The 19,395-nt window shown below is 41.5% G+C and overlaps 2 protein-coding genes across 4 annotated transcripts in view; one reads left to right on the top strand and one right to left on the bottom strand.

Annotated features, from left to right (window-relative positions):
* Nucleotides 1–3,073, top strand: part of aifm2 (AIF family member 2) — a gene marked incomplete at its 5' end in the record, with an annotated part of 7,810 nt that extends 4,737 nt beyond the window's left edge. Inside the window, 3 exons of the mRNA XM_080037344.1 lie at nucleotides 356–405; nucleotides 898–1,048; nucleotides 1,841–3,073. Of these exons, the coding sequence (XP_079893470.1) occupies nucleotides 356–405; nucleotides 898–1,048; nucleotides 1,841–1,995 (356 nt within the window). The 3' untranslated portion in view covers nucleotides 1,996–3,073. The remainder of the gene's footprint in view (nucleotides 1–355; nucleotides 406–897; nucleotides 1,049–1,840) is intronic.
* A 190-nt stretch (nucleotides 3,074–3,263) lies between these two features.
* The window catches only part of LOC307257800 (uncharacterized protein), a 29,688-nt gene continuing 13,556 nt past the window's right edge, over nucleotides 3,264–19,395 (bottom strand). Inside the window, exons 20-27 of one of the 3 annotated variants that reach the window (XM_080037137.1) lie at nucleotides 18,797–18,901; nucleotides 18,380–18,517; nucleotides 17,799–17,906; nucleotides 17,119–17,156; nucleotides 14,329–16,810; nucleotides 13,732–13,831; nucleotides 6,727–6,815; nucleotides 5,981–6,627 (exon numbers count right to left, since the gene is read on the bottom strand). In XM_080037137.1, coding sequence (XP_079893263.1) covers nucleotides 6,214–6,627; nucleotides 6,727–6,815; nucleotides 13,732–13,831; nucleotides 14,329–16,810; nucleotides 17,119–17,156; nucleotides 17,799–17,906; nucleotides 18,380–18,517; nucleotides 18,797–18,901 — 3,474 coding nt within the window. In that variant the 3' untranslated portion in view covers nucleotides 5,981–6,213. Of the gene's footprint in view, nucleotides 4,208–5,980; nucleotides 6,816–13,731; nucleotides 13,832–14,328; nucleotides 16,811–17,118; nucleotides 17,157–17,798; nucleotides 17,907–18,379; nucleotides 18,518–18,796; nucleotides 18,902–19,395 lie in introns of those variants that run through there. The other 2 variants (XM_080037138.1, XM_080037136.1) reach the window with 2 other exon arrangements.

Below are 19,395 nucleotides of genomic sequence, written 5' to 3'. Positions count from 1 at the left end.
TGTGTATTATAACAAAAGCTGAAGTACAAGCACCTCGAACAGTTAACTTTATTCATCTTCATATTTTAAACTGCAGTTCCCTGTTCTGTCCACAAGATGTCAGTGTTGGTCCATCTGGTCCTGAATTAATGTCTAGTTTACACAAAACGGATTTTTGACCAAACTAGCATGACGACTTGAAAATTATAATAATTTTAATTTATTTTTTAAATGCATTTTTTTTACGCATAGGCATATTTATATATATTTATTAAAGGTTTTGGGTCCTTGAAAAAGTTGAACATCTATTTTGAAAATCCTGGAAAAGTGTTTAAATTTGACTCTTAATAATCTGTATAATATGTTGTTGTTCCAGCCTCCTCCCTGGCTGCAGACGGAGCCCTCAAGGTGAACCAGCACCTCCAGGTCTGTGCTTTCAGTACATCTCCAGCTGTCACACACACATAACCACAGACAGACAGACAGACAGACACACACCAATAAACATACAAACACACACACACACACAGACAGACAAACACACAGACACATTCACTCTACTATACAGCCCCGGAAAAAATAAAGAGACCAGTCTGGATTTTTCTTAAATCTTCATCTCTACATCACTTCATGAAAATGCTCTAAATGACAAAACATGTATTGGAATTTGGTAGAAATGTTGTCAGTAGTTTATAGAATAAAACCAAAATGTTCATTCTACTCAAACATATGCCTATAAATAGTAAAATGAGAGACACTGAATATTTGGAGTGGTCTCAATTTTTTCCAGAGCTGTATGTGTCTGTAACGTCTCCAGTATACACACACACATTCTCTCTCACACACTCACTCACTCACTCACTCACTCACTCACTCACTCACTCACTCACCCTCTCACTCTCCTATATGTGTCTGCAGGTCTCAGGTTTCAGTAACGTCTTCGCGGTCGGCGACTGCGCGGACGTGAGGGAACCCAAGATGGCGTACCACGCTGAGCTGCACGCCGCCGTCGCCGTGAGCAACATCAGCAACATTCTGAAGGGCAAAGACATGACCTCATACCACACAGGTAAGAGAGAGGGTGTGTGTGTGTGTGGGGGGGGGGGGGGGAGGGGGGGGGGTTCTGTGTGTGTGTGTGTGTGGTTACCGGATGTTTTCATTGGTAGTTTTGTGCGAAATTTATTTTATATTTTTTGATTATGTTAGATGTTTTGAGGGTTTTGCCAATAATGATAATTTAAGAAATTTTGCATCATCCCTAGAAAAAATGTGTTGCAAAAATATCATAAACTCAAATGTGTTTGTAAAAGCTGTGTATTGTAATAACCTATTGCCTATATTAGATGTTAATTGCTTTTAGCTAAAAGGGCTACAATAATATTAATAAGAAAGTCAATGAATAGTTGCTCCTCCTTAAGTTTTTGCCTTCAGGTGGCGAGACGATCGATGCAAATAAACTTGTTTAGAGAGATTATATACAGCCCCGGAAACAATTAACACCAGTCTGGATTTTCCTTGAATCTTTATCTCTACATAACTGAATGGAAATGCTCTTTAATGACAATATTATTATTGTGAATTTGGTAGAAATGTTGTCAGTAGTTTATAGCATAAAATCAAAATGTTCATTCTACTCAAACATAATGCCTAGTATAAATAGCAAAACAAGTGACACTGAACATTTGGAGTGGTGTCTTTATTCTTGACGTTTCTCGACATAATGAAAAAAAAAAATCTGCCTAATTTGAATTTTTTTTCGCTCCTGTGGCCCTAAAACTCTTCTGTACTTTAGTATGTAGTGTAGTAAAAAGAAAGTATGTAATTTGGAACTCAGGGTGTGTGTTTTTGGTCTTGTTGCTAGGTAACGTGACCATGCTGCTAGCGATGGGCCATGACGCGGGCGCGGGTCAGTTTAACGGGTTCAAACTTCCTGGTTTCCTGGTCACCATGGCGAAGAGTCGAGATCTGCTGCTGTGGAAAAGCTGGAGGGAGATGGAGCAGAAGCAACCGCACTGAAGGAGAGAGAGAGAGAGACAGAGAGAGAGAGAGAAGCAACCGCACTGAAGGAGAGAGAGAGAGAGACAGAGAGAGAGAGAGAGAGAGAAGCAACCGCACTGAAGGAGAGAGAGAGAGAGACAGACACACACTGAAGAAGAGAGAGAGAGAGAGACAGACAGACATACACACAGACATGGAGAAAAGACACACACACAAAGGGCGAGATGGAGATACAGACAGACACACACACACACACAGAGAGATACACATACACATATAGACAGGGAGAGACACACAAACAGGGAGACACACACACAGAGGGAGACAGACACATACAGAGAGAGACATTGAGACAGAGACACACAGACAGGGAAAGACACATACACACAGACAGAGAGAGAGACACACACAGACCCATTCACAAACAAACACACAAACCTCAAGAGGAACGTCACTGTTTCAGCAGAATAAACTACATATTTATTTACGTCATCACAGTAGTACTAATGATCTATTAGCTGCCAATATTATCAAACATGTAAAAAATATAAATATATATACATCTTTGTATGCAAGTCTTTTACATCGTGCCATTAAAACCTGTACAAGTCTTAATGTGTTTACATCCGTTTTCTTGTTACACACAGAAATCACTGGAATTCACATGTTTGTAACATTTTATCAGAAACTATTTTTTCTCTGGATTCCGGTCGCTGCTTCAGTCAGTTTTATATTAAAGGAAAAGTTCAATCAAATGCTGAAGCCGCAAACAGACAAGAAATAATGACATTAAAAAAAAAAATGTATTGTGCAAAAACAGTCAATGTTTATTAAAGTTGACTATTACATCAGTGACTGTCTCTCTGTCTGTCTACTGTGCATACTGAAAGTATTCACAACACTTCAATTTTTCCACATTTCATTATGTTACAGCCTAGAATAACGCTGGATTACATTTTTATTTTTTTCAGAAAATTCTACACATACAACCCCATAATGAAAACATGAAAAAAGTGTTTTCTTAATGTAGGAAATGTAATATATGCATAAGTATTCACAGTCTAGGGGCGCTCCGGTGATGTAGTGAATAGAGCGCGTACCATATTGGCTCAGGCCTTCGTTGCAGTGGTTGCGCGTTCGAATCCGACCCGTGGACCTTTACTGCAGGTCATCCCCCCCCTCTCTCTCTCTCTCTCTCTCCGTCTGCCCATTTCAACTCTGTACTGTCTAATAAAGCTTGAAAATGCCAAATATATATATATATATATATATTCACAGCCTTTGCTCAATACTTTGTTGTGGCACCTTTGACAGTAATTACAGCCCCAAGTCTTATGGAATATGAAGCCTCTAGCTCGGCACACCTATCTTTGGCCAGTTTAGCCCATTCCTCTTTACAGAACCTCTCGAGCTCCATCAGGTTGGATGGGGAGCGTCGGTGGACTCAGTTTAGGAAGAGTCATGGTGGTTCCAAACTTCTTCCATGTACGGATGCTGGAGGCCACTGTGCTCATTGGGACCTTTAAAGCAGCAGAAATGTTTCTGTACCCTTCCCCAGATCTGTGGCTTGACACAATCCTGTCTCGGAGGTCGACAGACGATCAACTTCATGCTTGTTTTGTGGTCTGACATACACTGTTAACTGTGGGACCTTATATAGACAGGTGTGCGCCTTTTTAAATCATGTCCAAACAACTGAATTTACCACAGGTGGACTCCAATTGAGCTGCAGAAACATCTCAAGGATGATCAGTGAAAACAGAATAGACCTGAGCTCAATTTTGAGCTCAATCTCAAAGGCTGTGAATACTTATGTAGGCTACAAGTGATTTCTTCTTTTTTTCTAATACATTTGCATAAATCTCAAACAAGCTTTTTTTAAGTTGTCATTCTGGGGTATTATGTGTAGAATTTTGAGAATGTATTTTTTTAGTCCAGCGTTATTCCAGGCTGTAACATAACGAAATGTGGATAAAGTGAAGCACTGTAAATGCTTTCCATGTGAGCTGTACCACTTTCTCTGTGTCTGTCTACTGTAAATTCATCTGGTCTAAGTGCTGTGATCTGTCATGGTGTGGGTCGAGAACTTGAATTTTTTTTTTTTTTAATTTCTAAATGTTTGTGGATGAGTCTGATATTCCACTGCAGTGTTCTGATTGGGTAGAAGTGTCCTGTGTTTCCATATCGATCAGTTCATCGGCTGAATCCTGAGCGTCCCATTGGTCGGAACCTAAAGAGAAAACAAAGACTCACCTTTCCGGATCCGACATGTACAAACATCAGTGGAGAATTAACCCTGCGTTCCAAAACTCATACTCTTTCTTTTTTTATTCTACATACTACATCTGAGCACAAAAATAATCTGGTTAGGATGCAGTATGCATACACTTGACATACTTTAACATATTTATTTCATCCTAACTTTACGCCTTGATCTTGCCTCTTGCTTTTATATGTCGCATCCCCGGTTGTTTTCATATGGAGGCTCAGTCGATGTGACGTCACTTCTGGGGGGCACTGGATTGTGGGTCAGAGTCTCCCAAATTGCATGCTGTTTTCCACACTTAAAATCTCGGCCGAAGATAGTAGACATCAGAGTATTTTTAATCATACTAAATCCACGAAAAGAGTTGGGACATCCTAAATATTTTCTTTACCGTACTAAATAGTAGAAAGTATGGGGATTGGAACGCAGCCATAATGGCAGCAGCTAATGCTGGGTCATTAAAAAATAAATAAATATGTAAGGCCTACAGGTGCATCTAAAAAAAAGTTATATCATTGAAAAGCCCATTCAAAAAAGTGAAATTTTCATATATTCTAGATTCATTACACAGTGAAATATGTCAGGCCTTTCTAGTGTTTTAATTTGGTTGATTACGGCTTACAACAGCTCGCGGAATAAAATAAATACAGTATCTCAATATTTTAATGTTACATGAAACCAATCAAAAAAAGATTTATACAACAGAAATGTCGACCTTATGAAAAGGGCTTATCTATGAATTCTATAAAGAATGATTAGTCGATCTAGAATATGAAATGTGCACTTTTTGAATTACATTACAGAAAAAATTGTAGTTGAGATGCAACTGTATGAAATAGGAGTGTCTCCGAATAAGAATATTAAGTCAAATCTGATTGCTCCAGTCTTGTTGTCAAAGTGGACTTACTGTCAAATCATGTTTGTTTTTTTCTGTTCATCAATATTCTCATTTTCAGCATTGGCTTCTATTATTACCACACCAAATTCCAGTTTGTCTTCTTGACTTAAGGCATAAGAATTTCTTTTATTGTGACTTACCTCACACACACACCATTACGAAATTGATTAAAAGCTCATGAGTTATTTCCACATTTCTATTAACAGTATAATTGGAAATGAGCATTTTTATACCACAATAGATTTATTGAGAGAAACCAAGCAATTCCAGGTCTAATCAAACATTCAGCTCCCACATATAATAGAATGATCCCCGTTTCATAACCAAATTTTGCGACTATTCGACTGTGAGATTGTAAGTCGAATCGGGCTCGTTGAATAGTCAACTATTTCGGGGTCACCCCTTATATGTAATAGGCCAACATTGTATGAAAACATTTTAACCCAAAAATAACATTCAAAGGAATATCATGAATAACATTTTCATTGTTGACAACACAATTTTATTAAAAGGTGCAGTGTGTAATGTAGGAGCTTACAGCATCATCTAGTGGAGAGTTTGTAGATGTCCAGGCTCCCTTGCTAACCCCTCCCTTCTGGAGAATTAACAGAAGCTACGGTGGTCTTCAAGGTCAAGCTAGTTTCTGTTCTGAAAAACGCCAATAAATTCTACACACCGTGCCTTTAAGTTACATTTACTAGAAAGTAGAGACAACCCCTGATAGATAGACACTTTATTTATCAGTCAGTCGACAAGCACATGTCCAACATTACCAGGTTCTTTTCATAACATGACATCGTGTTTATTAAAATGATAAGACATACAACGACAAATCGGTTAATATTGAGTTTATTGATTCAAGACACAGAAACATATTTTGAATTCATAACACCCTGAAATTCCTTACTTTTAAGCTAAAACTACAAACAAAAACTGAACATATTCATGGAGTTTCCTTAGCTTGAATACAGTTGTTGCAATTACTAGAATCAACGTCACGTCCTAGCTATGATTAGGAATTAAAAAATACTTAAGAAACAGAAAAAGGATTGATACACCTCTTAACTTTTATCTAGGAATCCATCTCCATCTCCCATTTCTCCAGAAGATCTTGCACGTCCAGATTGAAAACATCGATTCCTTTGGGGGACAGATGCACGCCGTCCGCTCGGTACAGGCCCGTGTTTGAACCGCAACGTATCGTATCATGTGTCAGCGAAGTGCCGCCTAGCTCCGAGATTATGTTCTGGATTCTACGATTGATCGTGGTTCTGACTAGATCGACTTCGTGGGCGTCTGACGAGTGGCGCCAAGCCCTTCGGGGGAGGATATTGGACCAGACAAGAACACACTGCGGAAATATGCTTCTCATAGACGTCAAGTCCTTTTTCACCGATGCCAGGAGATTGGTAGGGCTGTCGGTGCTCAGATCGTTGCCACCGAGGTGCATGATGAGCACGTCCGGGTTGGGCCAGGTGACTTTCAGCTGGTGCAGTTGGGGAAGGAGTTGCGACCACGTCATTCCTTGAGTGCCCTTCCACCAGATGGTCACTTTGCTGGGGTCCATGCCGAGCTGCATACCTACCTCCGGAGACTTGGCGCGTGACTCCGCCCAGTACACCAGAGAATGGCCACAAATCCAAACGTTCTTGGGCTCGCTGCTCGTCGGCTTGCCTGGAAATTTTAAAACAAAATACATTTGTAAGTGACAACCTATATTTTTTAACTCAGTTTTTATTAATTAAATTTGTTCCCTAAAGGCAAGTGGTTATAATCTTTTGTACTCACTTTTAAAACTCTCGTTTATTGGACTTCAAAAGCTAGGCAATAGGTTTGTACACTAAGGCTGGATCCACAAAGATCTATTTGACTCAATGTTAACTACACAGTACACAGCTGCCTATACAATTTAAATTAGCATTTAATACCAGGGGTGTAGTGCAGCCAGAATGCACCTGAAGTGAGGAAAATAGAATATATTTGCAGTTTGCGTAACCGATTAATATGCCATTTTTGTGAGCGCATCAAGATCCAGTCATCATTATATGTCACGCAAAAGAGACGATCAAAACACACAATCGTCAGATATTATTTTAAAATTTCTGTTGGACAATGAGCCAGTTGAGCTTTGGGAAACCAGCCAGATTTTTTAAACATATTTACCAATATTTAGTTGCAGAATCGCTCTTTCAACATGTTTGTAGCACATTCTATCACACACCTTTTAAGCCTTAATTTAAATTGATAGTCATTGCATCAGGAGAGGTAATCTCAAGTTCTCTACTTCGAATGTAGTGATAACCGAAAGACAAACTACTGAACACAGAAACATGTGGTAAACGTAACAGAGTATTCAAGAACTTGTTCAGTTTATTCTATTATTTTAGTGACTGATATTTAATTTAAGACATTGTCAAAAATCGTTTTTTTATCCAAAGGAGAAAGTCAGCCTAAGCAGAGCAGTTAAAAGATCTAAATCATCACCTACCTTCACCGTCAAGACATTAAATATTGCCACTCTGCAATGTACAACTTTAATTTTTCATACACCTTCGCATCATGAAACAAAAACTGCATTCATAATAAAACACTTAACATCGCAACAATGTTTCAATTAGCTTCGAATGACTTAGCATGTATCCCTAGCTAATTGCTGAGTCTATAGACATCCCCCATTAAGTGCTGCCTTTTTTTGGGAGCATAACGAGGAAAATTCCAACCTGGCACTAAAAAAAACTTTTTCTAAAACCTATTCAAATGTCATGATAAAAGATTACAACACACTGACTTAACTTAAATAGGATGAATGATGATTTCATAATTCACAAAACATTTCTTCTACACGGCCTCAAGTTTTTTTTAAGGTCTGAAGTTCATTCCGAGTCCAGTAATTCATTTCGAGAAAAGAAATGGAATTTCAAATAAAAAATTACTTAATATACCTAATAACAAAAGCTTCCCATTACACTTTGTTACGTTTTAGGGTTTAAGAATGTTTGTAGGTTGAAAGAAGCCCAAGACCAATTACACTTTAAAATAGTGTGATTTATTTTCTTTAAAAGGGCATAAGGGATATTTGTTTTCCATTTCCGTTCTCTGGGTCCATACTGGAGTTGATCATCTCTTCTTTAATGTGAACCAAACTGTTTACCATCCTGTGAGGATCACAGGACCGCAGCACGTAAACGAAAGTTACCTGAGCATCATGTTTAAAAAGGCAAAGATGAGACTCGATCAAAGTGGATTTAAATGCGCAAAAGTGAGAGAAATGACAGATGGCCTACTGTCGTCTGGGTGATGGAACTGCAAAGGTCAAATGTTCAAACACAGACTAAGATAGTCAGAGTTTGTGCAAAATGTAACAAAAAACAATCTGGGTAACTGTCCTTGAGCCTGGCAATACCTCTACAACTTGTAAGCATTATATCATAAAACCTGTTAGCATTATAAACCGTATTTTATTATATCTAAAAATGTTTTGGACGGAATCAAGGACCTTGCAAAGTCCCTCAGCATTGTAGTGCAATAATCCTCAACTCTGACACAAGTCCTGGTATCACTGACTCACCAAATAACTTTATCAATAACAACTTGATTAAAATAATATCCGAATTGCATACTGAGCATTGCTAACAGCTTTGTATGTTAGCTTCCTGAGCTAACACTTTCACACACCAATATCAAAAGCTAAATGCCTTTCCAGACGGGAGGTGATCGACTCGCCTGGTTTTACATTTTCAATGCGAGGTGAGCTCAAACACGCGCGTCGGCAGACTTGAAAAAGTGTGTAACTTTTTTTCTATGCAACGGTTGAATCGTAGGTTATGAGAATGGACAAGAGAATCATCGATGCCGTCTGTGATTAACTGGACATTTACAATTGTTATTTGAACAGTTAAAATAAAAAAAAGTTAACATAGCTGAAACATTCATCTTTGTTGCAACTCCATGGCAGATCTAAACACTATACTGAGTTAGCTAGACATGATCAAAGAAAACCTAATAAAGTGGCCCAGTATCTAAACAAAACTGAATTCACTAAAACACTTACTAACTGAACAAATTTAAATAATAGGAGTTGCTGTTTGACAGTATTGTGGAAAATAATTTTTAACAGCAGGAAAACGGTATTGCACAAAAGCTGTTTCCATGGTTGCCATACATGAGCTAGCCTCCCCTGCCTGTCTATTCACTCAAAGAACCATCGAGATGCCGCAAGTCCAAAGGAGTACGCAAACAGAAAGTCGCCTCCTGTCTGAAAAGGCCTTAAATTCAGAATCGCTAATGTCAGATCCTGGATAACATTCTTACTTAGCGGGATAATCTTATTTAAAACCGTGGGTAAATTTAGCCCATGCAAGCTGCTGCATAATTTGTATTAAAAATATTAAGAATATTCACCATCATATTTAAAAGTGGTTTCATATTCATTGATGTTAGGTATAGAGTTACTTACCGTTTTGATGACTATCAGTAAGTCGAGCCTGAAGTTGCTCATGCTAAAATACCCAACTGCCCCCACAAGATGTTAACAACGCTCTACATTAGCTTACAGAGCTAACGTTGAATGTACCACAGGCTGAAATTAAAGGAGTTCATAGCAAAGAATCCGAGAATCCCAATTAACAGTTAATGTACGTTAAATACAGCTGTTTTACCCTAACTTTGCAGATACCGACGATTATAAAGTAAACCAATTTAGCATGGATGTTACCTTATATTTAATTTTACCTAAACCATTTTCTTATAACAATGGATTTATATGAATAATCGTTAAATAAATGACCCCTACTGTTAGCTTTTGAGCAAAAATTAGTTTCAAATTTAAAAATGAAAAACTAGTTCACAGTCCATAATACAATAGGTCCCAATTCACGTTATTACATTTAAAAGGGATGGAAATCTAGTTTGATGTGTATCAGAAAAAACTATGCTAAACATTTTTCAAAAACAGGTCAAATTCAAGTAACTCTGCAAATTCTCTTTAAGGGGCTGTGAGCAAAATGGTTCTTTTAGCTAACTTCCTGTCAGTGACTGCAGTTAGCAGTCCCCTCCCTCGTCCCCACGTCACCGCATTAATGCACTGCGGTCTTCAAGCAGCGAGTTATCTAGCATCAGCTCAGATCCGTAAGTGTGATAAAACATGATAAAAACCATCAAAACAGACATTGGGAAGGATTTTTACCTGCTCCGCCATTGTAGACACATAAACATTCACCCATCTGTCGCTCTGCGAGTGCACCGGCAGTGAGACCTGCCGGTTTGCAGCATTCTCTCTTCTGATTGGATACCAGTTTCGGGATCCCAGAAAAGTTTATTTGCCGATTACATGCAGAGCGGGTGACTTAGAGATTGGAGTTATGAAACGCGCACACTATATAAGTGATCACTGCATGAATGTAGAGCGATTTAACACGTATATTAACATAAATATATCGCTCACTTCACCTTTAATAAAATCTGAGAAAACTGTCTTCAAATCAGAAAAGATCTCAGCGATGTGGGAATGTCTTCACACATGCCATCTTTACCTCAACATAAGTTCGGTGAGTCTAACCTAGCCTTCCATAAATAAACTCTCGGACTGGGATTCAAACTCTGAAAGGGCGGGAACGCAACTTGGATTAAAGGTTCAGGTTTTGCGAAGCGAATGCGAGCACTGCTTTCATGTGTCATAAAGAAAGTAAAAGCACATTCTTTACTTTCGATGAAGAGTAAACTTTTCTAGATAACTGGAAAGCGTTTATCTAGAACTCCAACAAAAAGATTGCATACTTGATCACATACTCGACTGACCCTCCCTTAAGAGCCTGGCTGTCAAGACTTAGAACATGAAAAAGGGCTTAATCGTTTATAGAAAAGAAGGGTAACTCAAATTCCTGTAGATAATTAAAAATGCAAAATCCGCACATTATCTCGAAAAAACAATCGGGAATAAAGCACTTCTAAAAGCTCCTGTAAAGGTGCGAACACGTTACACGCGTATAAAATCGGCAATTTTTCCATAGGGAACCATTGGTTTACGCGCGTACATGGCGCGTAGATGCGTTAGTCGCGCAAAAAAAATTGGACTTTTTACGCTCCTACGCGTGACGATTAGCCGCGTTGGCCAATCAGCATTGGGCTTGACCCGACGTCACATACATTGGCACGGTCGGAGAACAGTGTACACAGAGGCTGAGAAACACCGAGGAGGAAAATTTATTGCAGGCGGCCGGTGCTGTATGACAGCAGCTCGGGAATAGAAGACGTGGGGAAAGTAAACCAGGAGAATGGACTTCCTGGTTAATTCAGTGAATATGTGCGGCTGTGCTTTAGCCGGTAAACCAAGTTAGCGCCATATAGCATTAGTTAACTCACCCGGTTGTGTGCGGGCGGCTAGCGCCTCATATTATGAACCCAAACACGACGGCTATGTCCGGAGGACTTTCACGACAAGTACAGAGAAGCACCGGTGTTGATCTACGCCAGCCACGGTCCCCTGTCACAGCCAGGTAGGGCAATGTTGGCTACTTGCCTTTATTGTGTGCCGCCGTGCACGGATGCTGCTGTAACTGTGTTTGTTATGTAGCTGCCGTGAATATGCAATGCTGTTTTAATGCAAGGCTATTTGTGCTGTTCAGTTTGTCTTTTGGCACAGTTGTTGGCCGTGTTGTTGTTGTTTTTGTGCGGACATGCACGCTGTTGTGTCGGGTCTGATCGCAGCCATGGTCGATTAGGGGAAATACAATATCGGGAGACTAGGCACGTTACGCGCGTAGAAGCATTTTTGACACAAAATGATCAAGCAACATTTTAGCTGTGTTATGCGTGTAAAGCTTACGCAGGTAACGCGTGTAGTGTGTTCGCACCTTAACACCAGGTCGAGAAAGGCCTCGTGGTAAAAAAGTTGAGTAAAACACATTAGGCTTTCATGAACATGGCTTACCATTTTGCTTACTATATGGTCCAGATTTGAAAAAAGATTAAAAAATATATACATTTTCTGTTTAAAAAGAAACTGTTCACTCACTGAAATGACAAGCAAACATGCAAATAAGGAGTCAAAGTCCTAAAGCAAAACTATTCAGCGTCTGGACCAAAACCTATATTCACTCTGAATTTGCTAAATGCTTATAAATACTGGTCGTGGATGATTACGTCTCTGCAGTTCTTACTATGCTCCCCTGGACTGTATAAGCCATGTCTGTAAAAGCCATCTGGACCTGAAAGGCTTACTTACCCCTTTTCCACGAATACGAACCAGGTTATAGTTCTGGGCCGGTGCTAGTTCCGGTTTGCGGTCGGTTCAACTCTAGAATCTGTCAAGAACCAGTTTGCTTTTCTAGCTAGAGCTAGAGAGCCACGTCAAAACAAACACATCCGATCTGTATGCGTCTACACACTCCCAGCTAGCGCAAGTGCTAAATTCAAGCAAAATACAATAACAACAGCGGATACATCGCATTTTTACTTGTTTTAAGTGTTGCTTCTGGCTTTGCTTTGCGAGTCTACATCAGCATCAAAACATGACTGGTCCAGTATATTTGTGGTGCTCATCGCGATCACTACGGACGGCTTTATATTCTTGTACGTTTGTTCAAAATGTCGGTCCCTAAGTTGTAGTTGGTCATGTTTGTCAGGGTCGATCAAATCCAACTTATTCTTGTATCAATAAGCCAGTGTTGAATCAGTGCTGAAACTTGGGTAATGCATCGGCACATACCTAACCTTACTTGAAACATGTCTATCGTAACCCCTAAATATGTCATCCGACTATAACACTGTTTTAACTTTCCGGGCACTTAGCTAGATATACCAATGAATTCACCATAATGAAGAGGAAAAATATGTTACTTTCTGGAGTTGGGATTGCAGTTGGCTTCTTCTCTTGATCGCTGGTACAAACAGCTTTGCTCGACTCGCAATGCACTTAAGATGTATACCATTACAAACCATTAAGGCAGCTCGGTGTAGCAGTATCTATGCGCGGAGGCTCTGTTACCACACATGAAGTTCGGCCGTAGCAGCAAACAGATCTTGGTGCTACTGTGAGCAGGAGAGAGCTGCGAGAAGAACGTTTTTCCAGGATTTTTCCGGGTTGCCTTGTGGTGGAGAAACGACAACTGGCGGAAGGAAGTCCTAGGCTGAATTCTAAAACTACTTCTGGGGAGACCCATGACCGCAACGAAGTACTGACATAAATCTAGCTTAGCACTAGACTAGTTTCTACTGCAGTGCCTAAAACAGCTATAGGCCTTTCTAACGAAAACAGAACTCTTCTTCCATCATATAATATCTTCTTAACATGTTGTCTGTTTAACATTTCTACATCATATCTGTAGATGTGGCTAATCAAGTATCTCTGGCTTTCTAGTTAGATCCTGGCTAACTGTTCCGTAAATAAATCTGTTTTAACCGAAAGAAAGAAGAAAACATTAATTTTTAGCCTTAAAATAATACAAATAGCATGGCGCTGAAAACTGTATTCATCTTGGAAGAACTAGCGCACCACGGACATAACCATCCTGGATTCTTCACTCACAGATCCCTGAAATTCAAATGTTGCAAGTTAAGTTAAACGTTGATGTAATTCAACAAGTTCTGATACCTGCAGGTGTGCCATCTTTCCTCTCTTGTTTTCTGCGGGCAATCGACTCCTTGAACTGCTGGTCCCTCTTTTCAGAAACCCTCTGGTTATACATATCGAGCTGCAACACAAACAAGAAAATACAATGTCAAGGATTTATTTTATAGTGCTGATTCATGGATGTATTCCATCATCTCTAGTTCCTACTTAAGTGCTGCACTGTCTGTCTAGACTATCTGGGACCTGATACATTTAGTTTTTTAAAACATACTGAAGATGCATTTTTTAGACCTGAACATACTTGTTCTGTAAAACATGTGGACAATAACAATATATTGTAAAAGTTAAATAAAGCTTTTAACTCCAACTTTTGTCAAGTCTAGATTTTTGTTTTTTAAAGAGATGTAAATTTACCAAAAATAATAGTTTTAATGTCAGTAATGAGCTGACAAAGTTTCATGATGATATCTACAAGTTAAACATTTTCCTCATTCCCCTGCAGTGTCTCAATTTAAACATTCTTTATTATTTCCAACAAGTTTTCTTAATTTTATCACATCTGACAGTATTAGATTACTTAAAAGGTAACGATGGGTTAGGCTTATAGTTTTATCGTACCTTCTCTTGCTGCTTGGTCTTTATCTCATCCTCCGTCTGCATCGTCTGAGGACTGGAGCCAGATTCAGAATCGGAGGGCAAGCTGAACTGGACTGATTTGACTGGTTTTGATGACGGTTGCGCCAGTGATTTCACAGTTTCTATGACCTTCAGGCATCTTGCCACTGTGGTAGAAATAGTGGATTGGGCAGTGCTTGTGTGACTCAACGTTGCCGGAGTTAACATTACTGGTGGTATGAAGGATACTGTGGTAGGGGTGAAGGTCTGCAAAGTGCTCGGTGAACTTTCAGAATGCTGGCCAAAGGATGGAAAGATTGGATGACTGGAGATCGGATTAAAAGGTGGTTGTCCCGGAGGTCTGCGAGGTGGGGGGCCAGGAGGGGGGCCAGGTGGAGGTCCGGGGGGCGCTCCAAATCTCTGGGGGAACTGACCGGGAAGAGCTTGGGTAACAGTGCTGGAGCTTGTGGAGCTCTGTGACTGTGTCGGCGGTATCTGGGTGGTGACTGAATGCTGCCAGTCAGTCGGTGTTGGTGGGGGCTGGTAGTGAGTGGGTGGGGGTCCGGGAGGAGGTTTTACCGGAGGAGGGGTGCTGGAGCTTCCCATAGTCTTGGTTAAAGTCTGCAAGTCTTGTGCCTTCTGTAACGCCTCCAATTCCTGCTGGTCGAGGAATCCTTCGTACTCCGAGACAGCTCTGTGTCTGCTTCCGTGCGGCTCCAGACTAGACGACCGCGCGGGGGACGGGGAATGCATGCGATCCGATTCAGTGGAACCGGTTCTGCTTCCCATTCGCATTTCTTCCCTTGGCGACGACAAAGTCTCTCTCTCTGTGGATGAGGACTTCTGGTTGTACATTTTGTCTTGTGCTCGACTTGCCAGTTTGGACACATCTCCCGTACTCAGCTTTAGCCCAATCGTACGGAGAAGACTGTGGATCTTATCGTATGGTTCTCCCGTCTGGCTGTTTGGATCCTCACTTGTTCTTTCCACCGAGTGTTCTTTAGGGCTCTGTTGCCTCCTTTCCGGTTCTGGAGCTACACTGCAGGTGGTCGGTTGCTCTTGAGGCAGTCCAACTATCCTAGAAAAGCCCCTGCTGCCATCTTGAAGAGCTCGCTCATGAGGCAGAAGGCCGTCGTTCACATACACTGGCTCTGGAACCGCTGGTTTATTCTCTGGAATCTGCTTTCTAGTATTATGCATCTCAAGGTCACGATTCACATAAACCGGTTCTCCCGTTTTCTTTTCTGCAATCGCCTTTTTATTGAGCATATCCAGGAAGCGATCGAGAGGGTGTTTCTCCGCTGGGGGTGACTGGCGTTGAGCAGGTTGCGGAGAGGGGCTTCTAGGGCGTTGTTGTACCGGAGAAGGGGCTCTGTAAGCGGGTTCGGATGAAGCGTCAACAATATGTGATAAAGTCGGTAAGTGGGCAGGAGCACTGGGAGCTTGTCCAGGATGGTGAGAAGATGGCGAGGGACCATGTGGATCTGGAGACTGGCTTTGTTTGACCTGGCGATACGGGTCAGCATACGGGTCATATCGACCTTCGTACGGTTCGTCGTAAACATCGTAGCGATCTGTGTAGCGCTGGCCGGCAGACATCGGGGGGGCGCCGCCATAGGGAGGGGCTTCAGCGTAGCCACGACTTTCATACGGCCGCTCGGGTGGATAGGGGCGCTCGGGGAAGGGACGGCCGGCCGCGTAAGGATCACCGTAGCGCTCGCCATACCGCCGGTCTTGGTAAGGGCCTCCATACTGCCGGTCATAATAAGGATCATCGTAAGGTTTAGGGGCATGTGGGGGGTACTCAGGGGGTCTGTCTGGTTGATTCTTCAAGATGGACCGGACTGGTTTGTACTCGGCCATTGGCGTGGCGATCCTGCCGTGGTCGTAATCTATGCAGGTCCTCTGGTTGGGGTCCACGAGGGACTTTTTGTACGCAATCATTTCGTTAAGCTCGTCAAGTTCCCGTTTTTTCCTGGCCAGTTCGTCTTCCATGACTCCAGCGCGTCTATGAGGAGGGCTCATCTCCCTCCTACGCTTGTGAATGTCCTCCCGTTCTCTGCTGACTTTGACCCTCTTCCGTTCGCCCCTGTCCTTGCTTCTATCTCTGCTTCTGCTGCGGCTCCTGCTCTTGCTGCGACTCCTGCTCTTACGGGGGCTTTTCACACGCCTGGACGACCTTTCGCGACTTCGGCTGCGACTACGCCTGTAGTTCCTGGCTTTGCGGTCGGGGCTGGGGCTTCGTCGCCTTGTGATGATGCGTCCAAACTGGTCTCTGCGCGGACTCCTGCTACGGCTTTTACTGCGGCTACGAGCTTTGCTGCGATTCCGACTGGGACTGCGGCTTTTGCTTCTAGACCTGCTGCTGCGACCGTATCGACGCCGGGAGTCGCCGTAGTCCTTCTTGGTGCCGCTGCTCTTGCTGTCCTGCGTTCTGAGATTCTTCACAACTGCCTTCAGCTTTTCTTGCTCTGGTTTTTCTTTCCTGAAAGGTCAGAGAGAGAGAGTGAAGACATGTTTAAGCTAAGATTTTGCTTATTATAGAAAAAGAAAAAGCCTTTATCGTCAGGGTACAAATTTTTTAGTGCAACTCCTGGATGGTGCATAAAAGATATGATCATCAGAGGAAGAATTAGACTGTTTCAGAAATATTTTAAAGTTCCTCATAGCACCTTTAAACATTTGAATTATATAAGAATAAAAACTATATGTAGAATTGTATTTATAGACGATCCTTATCTTTACATGACATAATTACAACTGTGTTCCACCATAAATAAGTTCTTTACTCACTCAGTGTCCGGCTCAGGTTTGGCCAGCTTTATCGTCATCTATCGAAAGAGAAAAACACAAATTACACGAATGATCAGTGCCAACATGTTGTGACAATAATGGTTAATCATTTGTTAAATCCACATAACTGGTAAGAAGATAAACTGTTAAATGAATGCAGGTCATATTAACAATATAAAAGCAAGGTACACCATAATGTAATAATAATTAAAAATGTTCCCTTACTGAAAAGACATGGAAGTTGTTTGAATGTAGCATACATGCACAATGCAAAATAAACAGACTGCAGCTCTTGTGGAAAAATTCACAAAAACAACTGTCATGCATACATTGAAGAATATAAAGTCATGACTTGAACAATTAAATGGGCAATATAAACTTTTTTCTTAAAGATTTTTGGGCATTTTTACTTTTTCTTAGACAGTGTGTAGAGACAGAGATGAAATGGGTCAGAGAGGGGAATGACATGCAGAGAACGACCCGGACTGGATTCTAACCCGGGTCTGCTGTGAAGAGGACAGACAGACAGACAGAGAGGGGAATGACATGCAGAGAACGACCCGGACTGGATTCTAACCCGGGTCTGCTGTGAAGAGGACTGAGCTTCTAACCACTACACCACGAGCGCCCCCCCCATAAAAGTTAACGTTTAAGCTACTAATAAATCCATTCTTCCTTACCTTTCCTTTGTTCGCCCCGGCAGCCGTCAGTTTCCGAGCGGGAAGGAAAACTCTCTCGACGAAGCGCCGAATCCTGATGGCCTGGTGCCCCCCCTCCGCCGTCTCATGCTTTGAGCAACAACAATAAAAACGTTTTCACACAGAAATGTTTAAGATAAAATACAAACAAATAGAAAGTACAACATCCTGGAAGACCTAATCTAGTGGGGTGCCTGGGCATTTGAAAATTATGCAAACGATTCATTTTAACTGTTTAGAGCCGTGGAACACTACACCTTACACAAAGAGCTGCTATCATGGCATAACACCAGTGATCTTAAGGTCGATAAATCAAAACCGAAACGAGGAATTGGAGAATCGCGACACCCCTTACAGGTAACACATGCTGATCTATCAAATGTTCTAACATCACTATACATTTTTCCAGGACTTTCAGACACCAAGTTGTTGGACTTTTACTACTGCAAAGTAGTTGATAGTGGTTCTAACTTACCTGTAGCTAGAGCCTCCGAGGATTTCCGTTTGTGAAATCTGGGAACCGAATCGTGAAAGGGCGAAAAGAGATAAAGTGTTGGACTTACCGGGATGACGCTGAAGTCGACTTTCTCATTGAGCTCGAGTTTTTTCTTCTCGATGACTTCGGACATGTTGAAGAAAAGCTGAGGATTCTGGGAGCATTTGATGAGCCCTGAGTCTTTGGTGAACTCTATCACAATGCCCTGGGGTACAACAACACATCACACAACATTTTAAAACTGATTTCTTTTGTATTTTCAAAGACAGGGTGAGGGTGGGATTAAATGGGTTTAAACTTCTTCCCACTCCTTTTCGAAACATGTAATTCCAACCATCAAGTGTTTGTCGCTCATGTATCCAATTTATGACTTCTATTTTGTGTAATATCATTATTTTTCTGTATGACAATTTCTGTTTTACACACACACACACACACACACACACCCACCCACCCCCCCCACACAGACACACACAGGTCTTACTTGTCGACGTTGTTCCGTGGACTCTTCGAAGGAGTCGGGGACGATTTCCACGAAGGTCGCTCGCTCCTCTCGGGTCTCCAGACTGGTGGCGATGTTGAAACGCACCTTCACACACAGATCAGGGGCAGAAGTTTAACATCAAGAACAAAATAGTTAAGTTAAAGCTGGGGTATGTGATTTCTGATTGGTCAAAATTAACATAAGCGGTACACTTTGACCAATCAGAGCGAGGCTCCGATTCTAAAAAAATAAAATAAAAAATAAAAATCCGATTCTCTGTTCTTATTGGCTGTTGGGACTGTCCATTTACTTTGGCACCGACGTTGTTGGTGTAGAGCGTGTCAGGGAGGGACCATAGGGGAGGGACCAAAGAGAACAAGTGGAGCGGTTGAGGTATTTGGATTCAAATCTCTATCCCAACTGCTATTTTCTCCCCAAATTCTCCACCCCAGCTTTAAGTTGCTTTATTAGTCAATGGTTGGTTCAATGAAATTTGTCTTTCCGCATATCCCCTCTCAAGTTACCACACTTCAGGAGGAGGTCAGAGCGCAGGTTTGCTCATAACTCCCCCACAAAACATTGCACCTGGTCGACCACCT

Source organism: Ammodytes marinus (genome assembly GCF_949987685.1).
Source record: "Ammodytes marinus genome assembly, chromosome: 11".
NCBI lineage: Eukaryota > Metazoa > Chordata > Actinopteri > Uranoscopiformes > Ammodytidae > Ammodytes > Ammodytes marinus.
Note: the sequence above shows the minus strand (reverse complement) of the source record. Positions and strands in the feature narration are given on the sequence as shown.